Source organism: Bos indicus x Bos taurus, chromosome 1 (assembly GCF_003369695.1).
Source record: "Bos indicus x Bos taurus breed Angus x Brahman F1 hybrid chromosome 1, Bos_hybrid_MaternalHap_v2.0, whole genome shotgun sequence".
In the NCBI taxonomy this organism is placed as follows: Eukaryota; Metazoa; Chordata; class Mammalia; order Artiodactyla; family Bovidae; genus Bos; species Bos indicus x Bos taurus.
Window position 1 is genome coordinate 136,456,493 of NC_040076.1, and position 20,059 is coordinate 136,476,551.

Sequence of the window (20,059 nt, forward strand, 5' to 3'; positions counted from 1 at the left end):
TCGTATTTTCCAATTCGAGATTTGGGGTGGGAAGTGATTAGCAAGATAATCATCTTCACTACTTGGACTTTTTCTTTTAGAGGGAGAAGGTAAATGTCTCTGGTGCCCAGTACAATATATTAGGTCTATCTTTCTATTATAAAGAAATAGGCATGTCTTCTTCAAAAGAAGATGACCGCTCAAGTCTAACTTATACATCTAAAGATTAATGCCACAACTTGAACCATGTGGTCAACATCTCCAAGAAAAATATCACAGATACAATAATGCTTATTTTAAAAATTACAAGGTACTTGAAGGAATTAAGTGGAGAAGAATGCTTTTCAAAGAAAAGACTATGCTTGTTAAGCTGTTAACCAATTTAACCTTTATTATTTTAGTAAACATTTTTTAAACCAAAATGCAATTTAAGAACACTTAATCATTCATAAAGTTCACTGTTACCGAAAGGTTGAATTTGGTGTTCTTTATAATAAATCGTGTGTGTTACAATAAGCAGGATCACATGAAAAAAGATCCTGGGTGTTTACTCTGGGTTGCCTAGATAAAGAGTACCCTGTGACCAAGGTCTTCCTGCTTCTTCCAGAGGAAAAGGCTCCACACAAACAGCTTCCTACAGGACCAATGATTTCATTCTCCTAAAGGAGGGCCCTCCAACCACTCTTGGACCTCTAAGACCCACAGGTTCTGGGTAGCTGGAAAGGATGCTTTTGTACCAGACCCATAAGAAGAGAGAGCAACTGAGGGAGATGGAACCAAACTCACAGTGTGTAGCTTGGTCTCAACATGTCTCTCTGTGGCAAAACAGAGATCCTGGAAAGTTCTGCTCCCTTTTTTTTTGTCATCTGTGGCTTCCAAGCATCCCGAGTAAAGTCCATTCCTTAATTCATCTCATATGACACTACAGAAATGCATCCCAAGTTCTAATGCATGACAGATGATGACCACAGAGGGAAGCACCTTGAACACTGTACAATATTTGCTCTTCAAAATGGGCATATAATTCAAGTTTTAAAGACATTCACTTGCCTTAATAGGCAAAATGAAAAAAAAAAAAAAAAACTACACACAAATTTCCACTCAACTTTAGATGATGATTAATGAAGGTTCAAACCATGTACAGTATGTTGCAGGAAAGAGCATGCTTTAGAACAAAGTTCTTTTACCTCTAAAGCCAACTGCTGCACTTGACCAGCTCCATGGACTCGAAGAAGAGAAAATATTAACTTAAAATGACCAATGCATTCACTTTCAGAGCCTAGAAAGAAAAATAAAATGCTTGTCTTTTATTTCCAAGCGATGTTCTATCAATCTTCAGGAAACAGATATATTTTGTTTACTGTCGAGTTTGTGGTAAACTTTTCTCAGCAACTGTGACATTAAGTGAGTACAGTATCACTAAGGAGTAGTAAATCTTAAGAAGTTAAACAGTATTAAAGTTTATCTGGTTTGTTTTCTCTTCATTTCCATCCCAACGCCTAACTAACCAACAGGCTAAAAACAAGAAATTTATCAAATACAATTCAAAAATTAAAAGTGTTATGGTGGCACTTTTAAGCTTTACCTGTAGACCTCAAGAGCTAACCTTGTCAGACTAATTACATCTGGAGACAGTGTGACATCATTTGGCTTTTAAATAGGACTGAGTTAGAACTCTGTCACTTGAAAACTACATTACAGACAAGTTCCAAATCAATTCCCAGATTTGCAGCAATTTCTTTGTACCTAATATGCCAAAATCAAAAAATGAAGTTTTCTTCAGATTTTATAATACTGCCTTTAAAAACATGTATACCATGGGAATGAAATTTTCTTAGACAGCATTTAATTATTGTTGGTTTTTATTTGAATAATTTGTTGGCAATACAACTGTAAATTATAATAGTACTGTAATACATACTGGCAAGAGCAAAGAAGCATAAGAAAGATAATATTAAGTGTTAATAAAAAGTTTTGAGGTCTTCAGGTAAGAAACTGAATATTGAATGTAATTTTATATTCCATATTTATATTTTATATTCTATATAATACTCTATTTTATATTCTATAGTTTTATACATATGTTTATAAATATATAGTATTTATATTCTATATAATACTCTTTTATATTCTATAGTTTATACATATGTTTCATATTTTATACTCAGGTTTTATGTTCGGTATTTTATCAATATATTCTATCAATTCAGTTCAGTTGCTCAGTTGTGTCCACCTCTTTGCGACCTCATGGACTGCAGCACACCAGGCTTCCCTGTCCATCACCAAATCCCGGAGCTTGCTCAAACTCTTGTCCATTGAGTCAGTGACGCCATCAAACCGTCTCATCCTCTGTTGTCCCCTTTTCCTCCTAACTTCAATCTTTCCCAGCATCAGGGTCTTTTCTAATGAGTCAGTTCTTCATATCAAGTGGCCAAAATAGTGGAGCTTCAGTTTCAGCATCAGTGCTTTCAATGAATATACAATATTGATTTCCCTCAGGATTGACTGGTTTGATCTCCTTGCAGTTCAAGGGACTGTCAAGAATTTATCCAACACCACAGTTCAAAACATCAATTCTCTGTCGACCAGCTTTCTTTTGGTCTAACTCTCATATCCATACATGACTACTGGAAAAGCTTTGCTGACTAAGGTCCATCTAGTCAAAGCTATGGTGGAAAAACCATAGCTTTGACTAGATGGACCTTAGTCAGCAAAGTAATGTCTCTGCTTTTTAATATGCTGTCTAGGTTGGTCATAGCTTTTCTTCCAAGAAGCAAGCATCTTTTAATTTCATGGCTGCAGATACCATCTGCAGTGATTGTGGAGCCCAAGAAAATAGTCTGTCACTGTTTCCATCATTTCCCCACCTATTTGCCATGAAGTGATGGAACTGCAAGCCATGACCTTTGTTTTTTTAATGTTAAGCCAGTTTTTTTCACTCTCCTCTTCAAGCCTACTCTTTCATCAAGAGGCTCTTTAGTTCATTTTTGCTTTCTGCCATAATGGTGGTGTCATGTGCATATCTGATGTTATTCATATTTCTCCCTGCAATCTTGATTCCAGTTTCTGCTTTATCCAGCCTGGCATTTCATATGATGTACTCTGCATATAAGTTAAAAAAGCAGGATGACAATATACAGCCTTGACGTACTTCTTTCCCAATTTGGAACCAATCTATTGTTTCATGTCCAGTTATAACTGTTGCTTCTTGACTTGAATACAGGTTCCTCAGGAGGCAGGTAAGTTGGTATGGTATTCCCATCTCTTTAAGAATTTTCCACAGTTTGTTGTGATCCACACAGTCAAAGGCTTTGGCATAGTCAATAAAGCAGAAGTAGATGTTGTTTTGGAATTCCCTTGCTTTTTCTATGATCCAATGGATGTTGGCAATTTGATTTCTGGTTCCTTTGCCTTTTCTAAATCCAGCTTAAATATCTGGAAATTCTCGGTTCATGTACTGTCAAGCCTCACTTGGAGAATTTTGAGTGTAACTTTACTAGCATGTGAGATGAGTCCAACTGTGTGGTAGTTTGAACATTCTTTGGCATTGCCTTTCTTTTATACTGGAATGAAATCTGACCTTTTCCACTTCTGTGGCCACTGCTGAGTTTTCCAAATTCATTAACATATTGAGTGCATGCAGCACTTTAACAGCATCATCATTTAGGATTTGAAATAGCTAGAATTCCATCACCTCCACTAGCTTTGTAGTGATGCTTCCTAACACCCACTTGACCTTGCACTTCAGGACGTCTGGCTCTAAGTGAGTGATCACATCATTATGGTTATCTGGGCCATTAAGATCTTTTTTTGTATAGTTCTTCTGTGTATTCTTGCCACCTCTTCTTAATATCTTCTGCTTCTGTCCTTACTGTGCCCATCTTTGCATGAAATGTTCCCTTGGTATCTCTAATTTTCTTGAAGACAGCTCTAGTCTTTCCCATTCTATTGTTTTCCTCTATTTCTTTGCATTGATTGCTGAGGAAGGCTTTCTTATTTCTCCCTGATATTCTATGGAACTCTGCATTCAGATGCTTATATCTTTCCTTTTCTCCTTTGCCTTTAGCATCTCTTCTTTTCTCAGCTATTTGTAAGGCCTCCTCAGACAACCATTTTGCCTTCTTGCTTTTCTTTTCCTTGGGGATGGTTTTCATCACCGCCTCCTGTACAATGTCACAAACCTCCATCCATAGTTCTTCAAGCACTCTGTCTATCAGATCTAATCCCATGAATGGATTTGTCACCACTGTATATAATTGTAAGGGATTTGATTTAGGTCATACTGAATGGCCTAGCGGTTTTCCTTACTTTCTTCAATTTAAGTCTAAATTTGGCAATAAAGAGTTCAAGATCTGAGCAACAGTCAGCTCCTGGTCATGTTTTTGCTGACTGCATAGAGCTTCACCATCTTTGGCTGCAAAGAATATACTCAATCTGATTTTGGTATTGACCATCTGGTGACGTCCATGAGTAGAGTTATCTCTTGGGTTGTTGGAAGAGTGTGTTTGCTACAAACGGTGTGTACTCTTCACAAAACTCTGTTAGAATTTGCCCTGCTTCGTTTTTTCCTCCAAAGCCACACAAACTTGCCTGTTACTCCAGGTAACCCTTGACTTCCAACTTTTGCATTCCATTGCCCTATGATGAAAAGGACATCTTTTTTGGGTGTTCTAGAAGGTCTTGGAGGTCTTCAGAGAAACGTTCAAGTTCAGCTTTTTCAGCATTAGTGATTGGGGCACAGACTTGAATTACTATGATACTGAACGGTTTGCCTTGGAAATGAACAGAGATCTTTCTGTTGTTTTTGAGACTGCACCCCCGTACTGCATTTTGGACTCTCTTGTTGACTATGAGGGCAACTCCATTTCTTCTAAGGGATTCTTGCCCACAGTAGTAGATATAATCATCATCTAAATTACATTCACCCATTCTGCTCCATTTTAGTTCACTGATTCTTAAAATGTTGATGTTCACTCTTGCCATTCCCTGTTTGACCACTTCCAATTTACCTTGATTCATGGACCTAACATTCCAGGTTTCTACGTAATATTGTTATTTACTGCATTGGACTTTACTTTCATCACCAGACATATCCAAAACTGGGTGCTGTTTTCACTTTGGCTCATCCTTTTCATTCTTTCTGGATCTATTTCTCTGCTCTTCTCCAGTAGCATACTGGGCACCTACTATCCTGGGGAGTTCATCTTTAAGTGTCACATCTTTTTACCTTTTCATAGCGTTCATGGAATTCTCCAGCCAGGAATACTGAAGTGGTTTGCCATTCCCTTCTCCAGTGGACCATGTTTTGTCAGAACTCAATTTTCAAGCACAAAAACTTTCATTGTAAGGACCAGTGGTGGAAAAATTAGATAACCTCATCAATAACTCTAACATAAGCACTTACACCTTGTATGTCAATTTATGTCATCAATGTGATGTTTTATAGAAACTATCAAGTCATTCTGCCTTTTCAACTTATTGAAACTCATTTGCTCTTAGAGATACGAATTCTAAGCATGATGACTGACCTCTCTTTCCAGCCTATTATTTAGAGGTAAAAATATTATGGGGTCAATAACCAAGCATAATTTTCCTAGAGTTTTCCTGGTAAAATTGAGAACTGGTATTTTTAGGGCTCTTCTATTTTAAGGATCTTATTTGTCAAGGGTACAATCACATACCTGGATTATATTTTATAACATTTCTCAGAGCCTCCAAAGCCATTTCAACTCTTGGCAAGCGGTCTCCATGTTGCTCTGACTCCACTTTTGCAGCATGAGTGATGGCCATAAAGGTGTGGAGGTACTGGGCCTGGGAGCCTATATAATCCAGGAGACTTGCAGCAAATGCTTTTGGAACCTAAATCAAATAGAAAAATATTTAAAAACATGCGTGTCCTTATAAATAACCTATAACAAAGACTTCACAGTAAAAGCAACAACAAAACATTTCAAGTCATGGAAGTGATTAAATTACACAGACACAAGAAAATACCTATGCATTAAATGAGAACTGAGGAGAAAAGGGATAAAACTTAACAGCATTAGAAAGTGTTTATCACTGTTGGCCCAAATCCATCAGAAATCTGATTTACTCCCATCGGTAATATAGTATAACAACTCTGAGATAAGAATATGCCCCTACTTTACCGAGATAATTGATAGTATGATATGTAACTTCTATAAATTGGTTGCATTTTTACATTTAAAAATTATATATGTTAGATTATAAATTCAAAAAGAAGTATTACTGTGGCGGATTCATTTTGATATTTGGCAAAACTAATACAATTATGTAAAGTTTAAAAAAAAAAGAAAAAAAAAAAGAGTCAGTGAATAAACAAACAACAAAAAAAAAAAGTTTTCAAAGAGACTTCACAAATCACTAAACTCATTCTTCTTAGCAGCTGTTTTTATATATTATTCTGTGATAAATAACATACATCACAGGTTAGTAAATTCCTTTTTCCAAGAGCAAACTCTAAAACAAAGCCTCACTTCTTTCTTCCTTACAAACCAATCAACCACCAAATCTTTATCACCCCCTCCAAAAAAAACTATAACAAAACTTTCCTATGTGATCCCCAAGAACTAAGGAAATAAAAGATTATTTGCTTCTGGAAGTGATTAGGGGTCATCACAAGAAATGACCTGATATGACCCAGTCATCTTCTAAAAATTCTCTTTGCTCTCCCCTTCTGTTTTCTTAATTTTAAAAACTGGCCAGAGATAGACTACTGTCTGGTGGTCTGATATTTAACATGATAGAGTGAGTATGTAAAAGGCCTTACAGTTCCACAAGAGACTGCAGAGCTGCAGGCATATATACAGGATACAGTGGAGAAGCATTATGCATGAAATATAAGAAATAGCTGGGAAAGGAATAAATTCTTATTCATGAATCCATTAAATTCCCCAACATTCAAAACAAAAAGTCTCGTAAGTTATCCATGGTCACCCTATCACATACCCAAGTTAGTATAAAATATTTGGCAAAAAACAGATATTATTTCCATATATATAGTGTGAATAAACCAGTAGCTTTTAATAACAAATGATCAAAAGTTACAGACAAAATCAAAAGTAGAGAGCTTACCTCAAGTGGGAAAGTAGGGACTTCATTATAGACCCTAACAAAAATCTCCCCTACAATAAGTTCTTTGGCATGATCACTGTAGACAAATTCTGATCCATAAGTTTTGTCACAGTCACCCTTTAAAAAAAAGAAAACTAATTGTTAGATATAAATCAGAATCATTAGTGTGTAGTTTATAAATCTATCCATATTCAGTTTAATAACTTATCAGAAAAATAACTTCAAAGATCCATTCATTTTTCCATGGGAGAAAAATGTGGTGGGATACACATCACAGCACTTAATGCAATTTTAACATTTATAATTAGTAATATGTCCTCTGGAAAAGGCATGCGTGCGTGAATGTGTGTTAGTCACTTAGTCATGTCTGACTCTTTGTGACCCTTTGTAGTGTTACCCGCCAGGCTCTTCTGTCCATGGGATTTTTCAGGCAAAAATACTGGAATGGGCTGTCATTTCCTCCTCCAGGGGATTATTCTAACCCAGGGATCAAACCTGTATCTCCTGTATTGCAGGCAGATTCTTTACCTGCTAAGCCATCAGGGAAGCCTCTAAAAGAGTTATGTTATTTATAGGCAGAGAGTTATTTTATTTTTTAGACCAAAATTGAAACTCATTTTAAAATTTCAAAAGATGACTGAAGTCAGCCAATAAAGTATCTTAGACCTAGTGTTTATGCAAGTATGACACGTGGCTCTCCTCTCAGCAGACATTTGGCCTGGTCAGATATAGGGTGATAGAATTAAGAGATGAACATGTCTGAACTGGCTTTAAAAAGTAATACATTAAATGATAAAGTGCAGGAAAACAGGGTCTCTGAATTAAAAAAGCAAGGTAATATATCAGTTGATTTCTATTTAAGGACAAAGAAAAAGATAGGAAAACAGGTAAGGAACTGGGAAAAAAATAGCCCCAAGAAGATTGAAATTACATAAAATTTAGGTTGGACTGAAATAATATATAAAAGTGTATAATAAATTGCAAAGAAAAGTGAATGCTCCTCTGTCCATGGGATTCTCCAGGCAAGAATACTGGAGTGGATCACCATTTCCCTCTCCAGGGGATCTTCCCGACACAGGACTCAAACCTGGGTCTCCTGTACTGCAGGCAGATTCTTTACCAACTGAGCTAGGAGGGAAGCAGGAATAAACTGTAAAGGGCTAAACGAAGAAAGAATGATATTCTCTCTCTTCTGGTAAAAAAACAGATGATATGTAGAAATCTGAGACTGGTTCTTCCTAGCTCTGCAATTCTCAAAACTTCTATCAATGAAGAGCTCTGAGTGACTATCATGAAATGAGTGGTAACCCAAATTTTGCACAATCCAGGACACTTAGTGATGGTTACTCCTTAATGAAGTCCAAACTCACAAACATAAATGTCTTCTAAACCATCAAGATTCAACCGTCTAGTTATGTATTATTCAGGCCAACTCCTTATCTCCCATTCTACTCTCTGTCTTGATTTTTTCATGACTTACTACCTTCTCCACTGGAAGGTGGGAGGATGCAAGAAATTATTAACTTACTTTTTTAATCATGCTTTCCTGTTGAGATTCAAGAAATTCAAGTAGTTCTGCTCTTGTAGAATTGTTCCATATCAAATAGGGGCTCTCTGTGTTACTGTTAAGCATCTTCAAAATCTAGAAGACAGAATATTACTGTTTTATAATATTTAGGAAAAATATTGAAGTTATCATTCATTTAAACTGTCTATGACTCACCAAGCTCTGTAACAGGAACCTTAAGTACAATGGGCTTGAATAATTTTAACAAGTTTGAAAATATAATGTTTACCATACTGCAGCTGAGAAAAATCAAGACTTCTCTGAGAAAGATCAAATTATTTGTTCCAGGTCTCACTTTTAAGTGGTGAAACTGCAATTCAAATTTGAGTCTGTTTTTACATCTCATTCTTAACATTTGCTTTGCTTTGGTGAAAATCACACACGATATTTTATTAAAGTAAATATAAACAGTAAATATAAGCTTAAAAAGAATACCACATGACTTTTTATTTGAAAACAAAATCTAAGTCTTTATGAAGCATACTCCCAAAAAGGGAAGTAGAATTTATGGGCAGAGATTCAGTTCCAGTTTTCTCAGCCAAACCCTGATTCAAGGCTGCATTAAGTAGTTCTGCAGACATAAGCTTATGCTTGCTTAGCCATCTAGAGTGTTTTCCCTTTGTGTCGCTCTACTCAATTTAAGTGTACACATACACACTTAACTCTCCTTTAAATGTTTTTTTGTGGGGACAGAGAGTGGGGGTGCGTGTCTCACGGCTTGCAGGATTTTATTTCTTCAACCAGGGACTGAATCCAGGCTCTTGACTTGAATCCAAATCCTAACAACTGGACCATCAGGGAATTCCCAAAATGTTTTAATTAGAAGTTTTTACACTTTACATTTTCTGAGCTTTGTGCTTGAGGAAAAAAGGGAGTTATTAACCCCAGACGTATAGAGCTGCTATCCTCAGCACCAAGACACAATAACCAAATTTCTCAGTTGAGAGAACAAGCTTGTGAGCATTTTCAATTTTTAGGTTTCTGAGAGCAATCGACATTGTTATATTCCTCTATTATGTAAAGGATCTTGCAATATTTATCAAAACCCAGGCTAGCTCTGAAGCACATACCTCAGTAGCACTAATCACAGCAAGTTTTCTAGCAACATAGGGGTCAGCATGCCAGCTAAACTTTTCCTTATGGTTGGATTTTCTGGTGTTGTTTGTTCTTCAGGCAGATAACCTCCAAGGCGACTTAGAGCTCGGACACTCAGTTTGGCAAGGCTGTTGGCTACTTCCTGTTGCAAAAAAATTAACACATTTATTAAAATAGATCTCTTACCAGGCAATAGTACATTTATGGAATCAAAACAGCATGGAACATATTAAGGAAGAGAAAGCAAAGAAAAAGAAACAAAAAAGGTACTGAAGTCCCCAATACTAATGTCAAGAGTTTATGAAAAGTAAAAGTCAAGAGAATTCAGTACCACCAAACCAGCTTGAAAACAAATGTTAAAGGGACTTATATAGTTAGGAAATACAAAAGAAGAAAAAGATCTAAAACAAACAAACAAACAAACAAACAAAAAACCCAAACAATTAAGAAAATGGCTGCTGCTGCTAAGTCGCTTCAGTCGTGTCCGACTCTGTGTGACCCCATAGACGGCAGCCCACCAGGCTCTGCCGTCCCTGGGATTCTCCAGGCAAGAACACTGGAATGGGTTGCCATTTCCTTCTCCAATGCATGAAGTGAAAAGTGAAAGGGAAGTCACTCAATTGTGTCCAACTCTTAGCGACCCATTGGACTGCAGCCTACCAGGCTCCTCTGTCTGTGGGATTTTCCAGGCAAGAGTACTGGAGTGGGGTGCCATTGCCTTCTCCAAGAAAATGGCTATAAGATCATATATATCAATAATTACCTTAAAAATAAATGCATTAAATGCTGCAACCAAAAGACACAGACAGCTGAATGGATACAAAAACAAGACCCATATATATGCTGTCTAGAAGAAATCCACTTCAGATCTAAAGATACATATAATGACTGAAACTGAGAGGGTGGAAAAATATATTCCATGCCAATGTAAACCAAAAGAAAGCTGGAGTAGCAATCCTCATATTAGACTAAGTAGACCTTAAAATAAAGAATATTACAAGAGATAAGGAAGAACACTACCTAATGATCAAGCAATCAGTACAAGAGGAAGACATAACAACTGCAAACATCTATACAACCAACACAGGAGCACCTCAGCACATAAAACAAACACTAACAGACATAAAAGGAGAAATTGACAGTAACACAATAATAGGAGGCGACTTTAACACCCCACTTACACCAGTGGACAGATCATGAAAACAGAAAATGAATAAGGAAATACAAGTCTTAAATGACACATTAGACAAGATGGATCTCATTGATATCTTCAGGACACTCCATCCAAATACAGAAGAATACATCTTCTCAAGTGCACATGGAACATTCCATTCTCCAGGATACACCACATCTTGGGTCATAAATCTAACCTCAGTAAATTTAAGAAAATTGACATTGTGTCAAGCATCTTCTCTGACCACAATGCTATGAGACGAGACATCAATTATAAGAAAAAAAATGTAAAAAACACAAACATATGGAGATTAAACAGTACATTTCTAAGTAACAAACTGGTTACTGAAGAAATCAAAAGGCAAATAAAAAAATTCCTAAAAACAAATGACAAGGAAAACACAACTCAAAATCTATGGGATGCAGCAAAAGCAGCTCTAAGAGGGATGTTTATAGCAATAAAATCCTACCTCAAGGAACAAGAGAAAAATCAGACAACCTAACTTTACACCTAAAACAACTGGAAAAAGAATTAAAAAAAACCCAAAATTAGCAGAAGGAAAGAAATCATAAAGATCAGAGCAGAAATAAATGAAAAAGAAATGAAAGAAACAATACTAAAGATTAATAAAACTAAAAGATGGTTCTTTGAGAAGATAAACAAAATTGACAAACCTTTAGCCAGACTCAAGAAAAAAAGAGAAGAGTCAAATCAACAAAATTAGAAATGAAAAAGGAGAGGTTACAACAGACAGTGCAGACATATAAAGGATTATAAGACTATTATGAACAACTATATGGCAATAAAATGGATAAACTGCAAGAAATGGACAGATTCTTAGAAAAGTTCAATCTTCCAAGACTGAACCAGGAAGAAATAGAAATTATGAAAAACCCAATTACAAGCACTGAAATAAAAACTGTGATCAATAATCTCCCAAAAAACAAAAGCCCAGGATCAGATGGCTTCACAAATGAATTCTATCAAACATTTAGAGAAGAGCTAATGCCTATCCTTCTAAAAGTTCTTCAAAAAGTTGCAGAGAAAGAAACACTTCCAAACCCATACTATGAGGCCACCAACACCCTGATAACAAAACCAGACAAAGACCACACACAAAAAAGAAAGCTACAGGCCAATATCACTGATAAACATAGATGTTAAAATCCTCAACAAAATTCTAGCAAACAGATTTCAACAACACATTAAAAAGCTAACACACCATGATAAAGTTGAGTTTATTCCAGGGATGGAAGGAATCTTCAATATAGGCAAATCAATCAATGTGATACACCATATAAACCAATTGAAAGATAAAAATATGATAATTTCAAGATGTGGAAAAAGCCTTTGACAAAATTCAGCACGCTTTTATGATTGAAACTCTTCAAAAAATGGGCACAAAAGGAACCTACCTCAACATAGTAAAGGCCATATATGATAAGCCCACAACGAATATTATTCGCAATGGTGAAAAACTGCAACCATTTCCCCTAAGATGAGGAATAAGACAGGGGTGTCCACTCTCACCCCTAGGATTCAACATAGCTTTGGAAGTCCTAGCTACAGAAATCAGAGAAGAAAAAGAAATAAAAGGAATCCAGATTGGAAAAGAAAAGCAAAGCTCTCACTGTTTGCAGATGACATGATACTGTACACAGAAAACCTTAAAGATACTATCAGAAAATTACTAGAGCTAATCAGTGAATTTAGCAAAGTCACAGGACAGAAAATCAATACACAGAAATCACTTGCATTCCTATATACTAACAATGAAAAATCAGAAAGAGAAATTAAGGAATCAACCCCATTCATGATTGCAACTGAAAGAACAAAATATTTAGGAATACAACTAGCTAAGGAGACAAAAAAAACTGCATACAGAAAACTATAAGACACTGATGAAAGAAATCAAAGATGACATAAACAGATGGAGAGATATTCTATGTTACTAGGGTGGAGGAATCAACATTGTGAAAATGACTATACTACCAAACACAATCTACAGATTCAATGTGATCCCTATCAAATTACCAATGGCATTTTTCATAGAACTAGAACAAAAAAGATCTCACAATTCATATGGAAATGCAAAAGACCCCGAACAGCCAAAGCAGTCTTGAGAAAGAAGAACGGAGCTGAAGGAATCAACCTTCCTGACTTCAGACTATTCTACAAAGCCAGAGTCATCAAAAAAGTATGATACTGGCACAAAAACAGAAATATAGACCAATGGAACAAGATAGAAAGCCCAGAAATAAACCCACATACATATGGGTACCTTATTTTTGACAAAGGAGTCAAGAATATACACAGGGGAAAGATAGCCTCTTCAATAATTGGTTCTGGGAAAACTGGACAGCTGCATGTAAAAAAATGAAATTAGAACACTTTCCTAATACCGTACACAAAGATAAACTCAAATGGATTAAAGACCTAAATATAAGACCAGAAACTATAAAACTCTTAGAGGAAAACACAGCCACAACACTCGATGATACAAATCAAAGCAAAATCCTCTGTAAGCCCTGTCTTAGAGAAACAAAAACAAAAATAAACAAGTGGGACCTGATTAAACTTAAAAGCTTTTGCACAGCAAAGGAAACTATAAATAAGGTGAAAAGACAACCCTCAGAATGGGAGAAAACAACAGCAAATTAAACAATGGACAAAGGATTAATTTCCAAAATATAGAAGCAGCTCATATAACTCAAGGCCGAAAAAAAAACAACCCAATCAAAATGCAGGAGAAAAGACCTAAACAGAAATTTCTCCAAAGAAGACATACAGATGGCTAACAAATACATGAAAAGATGCTCAACACTGCTCATCATTAGAGAAGTGCAAATCAAAACTACAATGAGATATCACCTCACATTGGTCAGAAAGGCCATCATCAGCTAGAGAAGGTGTAGAGAAAAGGGAATGCTCTTGTGCTGTTGAAGGAATGTAAATTGATACAGCCACTATGGAAGACGGTATGGAGATTCCTTAAAAAACCAGGAATAAAACCACCATATGACTCAGCAATCCCACTCCTAGGCATATACCCTGAGGAAACCAAAACTGCAAAAGACACATGTACCCCCATGTTCACCGCAGCACTATTTACAATAGCTAGAGCATGGAAGCAACCTAGATGTCCATTGACAGATAAATGGATAAAGAAGTTATGTACATATACACAATGGAATATTACTCAGCCATAAAAAGGAACACATTTGAGTCAGTTCTAATGTGGTGGATGAACCTATAGCCTATTATACAGAGTGAAGTAAGTCAGAAAGAAAAAGATAAATACCATATACTAATGCAAATATAAGGAATTTTAAAAGATTGTACCAAAGAATTTATTTGCAGGGCAGTAGTGAAGAAACAGACATAAAGAACAGACTTACAGACACAGAAAGAGGGCAGGAGAGGGTGAGATGTATGGAGAGAATAACATGGAAACTTACATTACCATATGTAAAATAGATAGCTAATGGGAATTTGCTGTATGTCTCAGGCAACTCAAACAAGAGCTCTATACCAACCTAGGGGGTAGGGTGGGGAGGGACATGGGAGAGAGGTTCAAGAGGGAGGGGGCATATGTATACCTATGGCTGATTCATGCTGATGTTTGACAGAAAATAACAAAATTCTGTAAAGCAATTATCCTTCAATTAAAAAATAAAGAATTTAAAATAAAAAAATGATTAAAAAAAGTTCATGCATTACAGCTTATTCTTCTATTTATATGAAAGACAATCAGGATCTATGTAGTCATTTGTATCCAATATAGTAACTTGCTGATAACTGGAAGCAGCACCCTGGGGGATAGGATGGGGAACAAGAGATGATTAAGTAGATCTGATCACTAGAGGCACATATTCACAATATGAATAATGAATAAGAAAGGAGTGATGGAAAAAATACCTGTAAGATAAAAAAAAAAATCTGTAAAAAACAATCAGGTAAGTTCTCAAGTGTTTAGGCAAACAAGCTTCAACAGCACTGTTATCACTTCCCTGTGATATACAACCATAATTCTGCAATCATAAAGGTGATTCTGAGTAATCAAGAAAAGATTAAGTTATGCCCAGTATATGCTATTGCAAATTCCATGGTCTTGAAAACTTCTGGGATAAGTGGTTACGATAAACAGATTTGGGGCTTAAAGAACAATAAGCTTAATAATCTTGAAAAATGGTTTATGCCTTGAGGGCTCTGGATAGCTAGGGCTTTGCTTTTGCAGTAATCTACAGTTTGGGCTCAAATTCAGTGTTAAAGTAATGTTCACATTACCTGCTGGTTTGTTTCTTCACTTTTCTGAATACCACTCTCTTCCAGGGTGTAGTCATAATTAAAGAGATAACCAAGCAGATGCCACAAAATTCCAGCTTGTAATAGGTGTGTCTGTAGCCAGAAATCCACAGCAAAAGAGCTAACACATTCTACCCCAAGGGCAGCCACTCTCGGAATACCCTGAGAATAAAAATAATGGAATTAAAAAAAATAATAATGGATTTTTTAAAAAAGCTCCCAAGAGAAACAGACTGTGAATGTAGGAGAAGTTACTTAACTATCTTATTGTATGTGTGTTTACCTCCTCTTACATTTTCTATTCTGATTTATATCTGAGGCCTGTATCATTTAAAGCCTAAAATTAAAGTAACCATGTGACAAGACACAGAATTACTATTTTAAAAAATTAATTTGAAAACTGAAGCATGGTTGTTTACAATATTGTGTTAGTTTCAGGTATACAACACAGAGATTCATTTTTTTTGGAGATCATATTCCATGATAGGTTAATACAAGATATTGGGTATAAGTCTTTGTGTTATACAATTGGATAACAAATCCTTCCTATTTTATGAATGAAAGTGAAAGTCACTCAGTCATGTCTGACTCTTTGCGACCCCATGGACTATACAGTCCATGGAATTCTCCAGGCCAGAACACTGGAGTAGGTAGCGTTTCCCTTCTCCAGGGGATCTTCCTAACCCAGGGATAGAACCCAAGTCTCTTACATTGTAGGTGAGTTCTTTACCAGCTGAGCCATAAGGGAGGCCCAAGAATACTGGAGTGGGTAGCCTAAGCCTTCTCCAGAGGATCTTCCCGACCTAGGAATCAAACCAGGGTCTCCTGCACTGTAGGCAGATTCTTTACCAACTGAGCTATCAGGGAAGCCCATTTTATATATAGCAGTTTGTATTTGTTAATCCCATTTTTCTTCCTTTCATTCACTCCCATTGTCCTTCCTCGCCTCCCTCTTCCTTTTCTTTTTGGTAACCATAAGTTTGTTTTCTATGTCTGTGAGACTGTTTCTATTTTGTATATATGTTCATTTGTATGGTTTTTTAGATTCCACATGTAAGTGATATCACACAGTGCTTGTCTTTGTCTGACTTGTTACATTAAGCATAATATTCTCTAGGTCATTCACACTGCTGCAAATGGCAATATTTCATTCTTTTTTTATGGCTCAATAACATCCCATTGTGTGTGTGTATTTGTGTGTGTATATACAGTGTGTGTGTATACACATCAACTTAAGCCAACCATTTGTTGATGAGCACCTGGGTTGTTTTCATGCCTTGGCTATTATGAATAGTGCTATGAACACTGGGTGCATGTATCTTTTCAAATAATGTGTTCAGTTTTCCAGATATGTACCTAGGAGTGGAATCGCTTCATCATATGGTAGCTCTCGGGCTTCCCAGGTGGTTCAGGCAGTCAAGAATCTGCCTGCAATGCAGGAAACCCAGATTTGATCCCTGGGTCAAGAAGATCCCATGGAGAAGGGAATGGTTACCCACTTCAGTATTCTTTCTCTATTTTTAGTTTTTTTAGGGAACCTAAGGCAATGGCACCCCACTCCAGTACTCTTGCCTGGAAAATCCCATGGATGGAGGATCCTGGTGGGCTGCAGTGCATGGGGTCGCGAAGAGTCGGACACAACTGAGCGACTTCACTTTCACTTTTCACTTTCATGCATTGGAGAAGGAAATGGCACCCCACTCCAGTGTTCTTGCCTGGAGAATCCCAGGGACGGGGGAGCCTGGTGGGCTGCCGTCTATGGGGTCGCACAGTCGGACATGACTGAAGCGACTTAGCAGCAGCAGCAGCAGCATGCTGTTTTCCATAGTGGCTGTACTACACCAACTTACATTCCCAACAACAGTATACAAGGGATCTCTTTCTCCACATCCTCTCTAGCATTTATTATTTGTAGACTTTTTGTTGATAGACATTCTGACCAAAGTGAGGTGATACCTCAATGTGGATTTGATTTGTACCAGAATTACTATCTTTGAAGCCAATTAGTGTTAAAGACTTGAGAATACTGTTTTGTTTCACTTCTTGTATTTTTAAAAACAGTGATAAGGCATTAGTAGCAATACATGTGCCAGTGATCATAAGTATATCAATGAAGCCTTTAGTGTAGGTGTACAGATTGACTTCTTTATACCAGCATTTCTTTCTTACTAGACACATCTAAGTATGTCAAGTAAATATAGTTGGGGACATGTTTTCATCAGATTCCTTATTTCTAGGTACCTTAGCCCAGGATCAGCAACCTAGTTCTATTCTATTCCAACACAACTGTCACTCTGCTCAGTCACCAGAGAATCTCTTTCCTTTCCAGTCACTTATCACATTACCCATAGTCAACTTCCCTCAGCAGTGTTGGACTGGGAAGAAACAGCAAGCTCTCAGATCCCTATGACCTTTTCACCATGCGGTGACTTGACTCTTGGCTCAGAGGTTGAAGTGTCTGCCTACAATGTGGGAGACTCGGGTTCGATCACTGGGTTGGGAAGATGCCTTGGAAAAGGAAATGGTAACCCACTCCACTATTCTTGCCTGGAGAATCCCATGGAGAGAGGAGCCTGGTAGGCTACAGTCCACGGGGTCGCAAAGAGTTGGACACGACTGAGCGACTTCACTTTCACTTTCTTTCACTTTACTTTCATTAGACTGATTTAGTTTAGTCTTCTCTCTTGCTTCCCTGCCTCTGTTCAACTGTTCAGAGGAAACCAACTTCCATCTAAATATGTCATTCTTGTCTTATTCTTTGTGGGCCAACCCAGGAACAAAGTCATCATTTATGGCAAGGATTCAGTGAAAAATGTTTTTAGAGATCCATGTCATTTACTTGAAAATAATTTTAGGAAAAGAACTTAATTTATAAATTGAGGACTGGCTATTCGATGAGAAAACTCATTGCTGATTGAATCCAGAAAGCAGTAAACGTAACGTCTACCTTGCCGAAGTAGAGCACCCGACAGAGATCCCTGATGATGCCAGGCATTTCTGTAATCTTCTCTCGGCATTCTTCAAACTGAGCAGCCACACTATAGCATCTGCTTATGTGTCCACACACCTGCAGATAACACAACAGAGTAAAAAAAGGTCACATGTGCATTCATGTTTAAGACAGTGGAAATCAAATCAGCAGAGATTCGTAATAATGTTTAATGATATATATGACGCTCCAAAATTAAACAGAATATTTCTACTGAATTATCAGTATTTCTGGTTAAGATACCCTATAGATGCAGGGTTGGCAAACCATGGCCACTATACAGCCATAGGCCAAGTCAACCATGATCTGTTTTTGTATGGCCAGGAAGCCTTAGCTTTTACATTTGGAAAGAGTTGTAAAAGTCACAAATAAAAACATGCAATAAGATTTCCCTGGTGGTAGCAGACAAGAATCCATCTGCCAATGCAGGGAACACAGGTTTGATCCCTGGTCCAGAAAGAGTCCACATGCCATGGGGCAATAAAGTCCATGTGCCACAACTACTAAGCCTGCGCTCTAGAGCCCTCCAGCAGCAACTACTAAAGCCCGTGCACCCTAGCACTGGTGCTCAGCAATGAGAGAAATCACTGCAATTAAAAACCTGTGCACCATGATAAAGAGAAGCCCCCACTCTCCGCAAGGAGAAAGCCCGTGCTCTGCAACAAAGACCCAGTCCAACCAAAAATAAATAAATAATTTAAAAAATATGCAACAGACTACACGTAACCTGAATGTCTCAAATAACCACCCTCTAGCCCTTTATTAAAAAAATTTGCCAACTTCTAGATTAAAGTATTTTTGCCCTGAATTCTAATAATGTACTATACTTATTAATAAAAATGAAACTCAAAAGCCTATACTGAATTGTTTAATATTCTAAATTTTGCTGGCATATACAAAAGGTCAAAAAGATGCATTTTACAGTGATCTTAATGTTCCTGATGGTTCTTCTACCAAAGAATTCAACAGAAAAGAAGAAAATGAAAACACTAGGTATGGGAGTGGGAAGTAAAGAAGGAATTAAGGAAGGGGATGGAAGATAAGTGAAACAAAAATGGAAAAATTACAGATGTTTGAAACTGGGTAAAGGGGACATGGGATTCATTATATCACTCTCTATTATAAGGAACAAAATTAAACCAACAGATTACATATGATTTAGCACAGTACTTATTAAAGTGTGATACACAGAATAACAGCATCAGTATCATCTGGGAATTCTGTTAGAAAAGCGTATTCTCAGGCCCCTACTCTAGACTTTATGAATCAGAAACTCTGGGCAGAGGACCTGGGAGGCAGACCTCAGCAACCCAGGTTTTAATGAGCCCTCAAAGTGATTCTAAAACAGACCTAACGTCTGAACTACTAGTCTAGCGTAATAGTGTGTTTCAGCCTTACCTGTACTGACATGTCACTTGGTTTACTAGAACGATTCAAGACAGCCACACAGCGACTAAATGCCTCTTGTAACACCTGCAGAGAAAGAAGTCTGCCGTTAACTCTCGAAGTTTGAAAAGCCTCTTCTGCTAGGAATAAAACATTAATTAACCTTCCAGTATTAGAAACTTGGCAAATAAGTGTTGGCTCAATTAACATTTGTTAAATAAATAAGTAAACAAAGAACCCTGCAGTTTTTTAAAAGCATCCTACTACACTATTTTGCAAGTAATATTAAGTTCACCAATTTTGAATCCAATATTCTCAAATTCATGTTATGCAATAAGGCTCCATTTATTTTAATTTTGGTATTAGAATATAAAGAACATGCTTATCTGTTGCAATAAATTAAAGAAACTGTATCAACTGTATTTGTACTTGGTGAATTTTTTATTGCTAAGAGACAGTTTGCCTAAAC

General features: G+C 36.9%; 1 protein-coding gene across 1 annotated transcript in view; it reads right to left on the reverse strand.

The window, feature by feature from the left end:
• DNAJC13 (DnaJ heat shock protein family (Hsp40) member C13) overlaps positions 1-20,059 on the reverse strand; it is a 163,704-nt gene that overhangs the window by 23,509 nt on the left and 120,136 nt on the right. Inside the window, 9 exon segments of the mRNA XM_027546014.1 lie at positions 1,167-1,258; positions 5,661-5,838; positions 7,075-7,191; positions 8,603-8,716; positions 9,712-9,755; positions 9,758-9,878; positions 15,198-15,377; positions 18,163-18,282; positions 19,603-19,677. Coding sequence (XP_027401815.1) covers positions 1,167-1,258; positions 5,661-5,838; positions 7,075-7,191; positions 8,603-8,716; positions 9,712-9,755; positions 9,758-9,878; positions 15,198-15,377; positions 18,163-18,282; positions 19,603-19,677 — 1,041 coding nt within the window.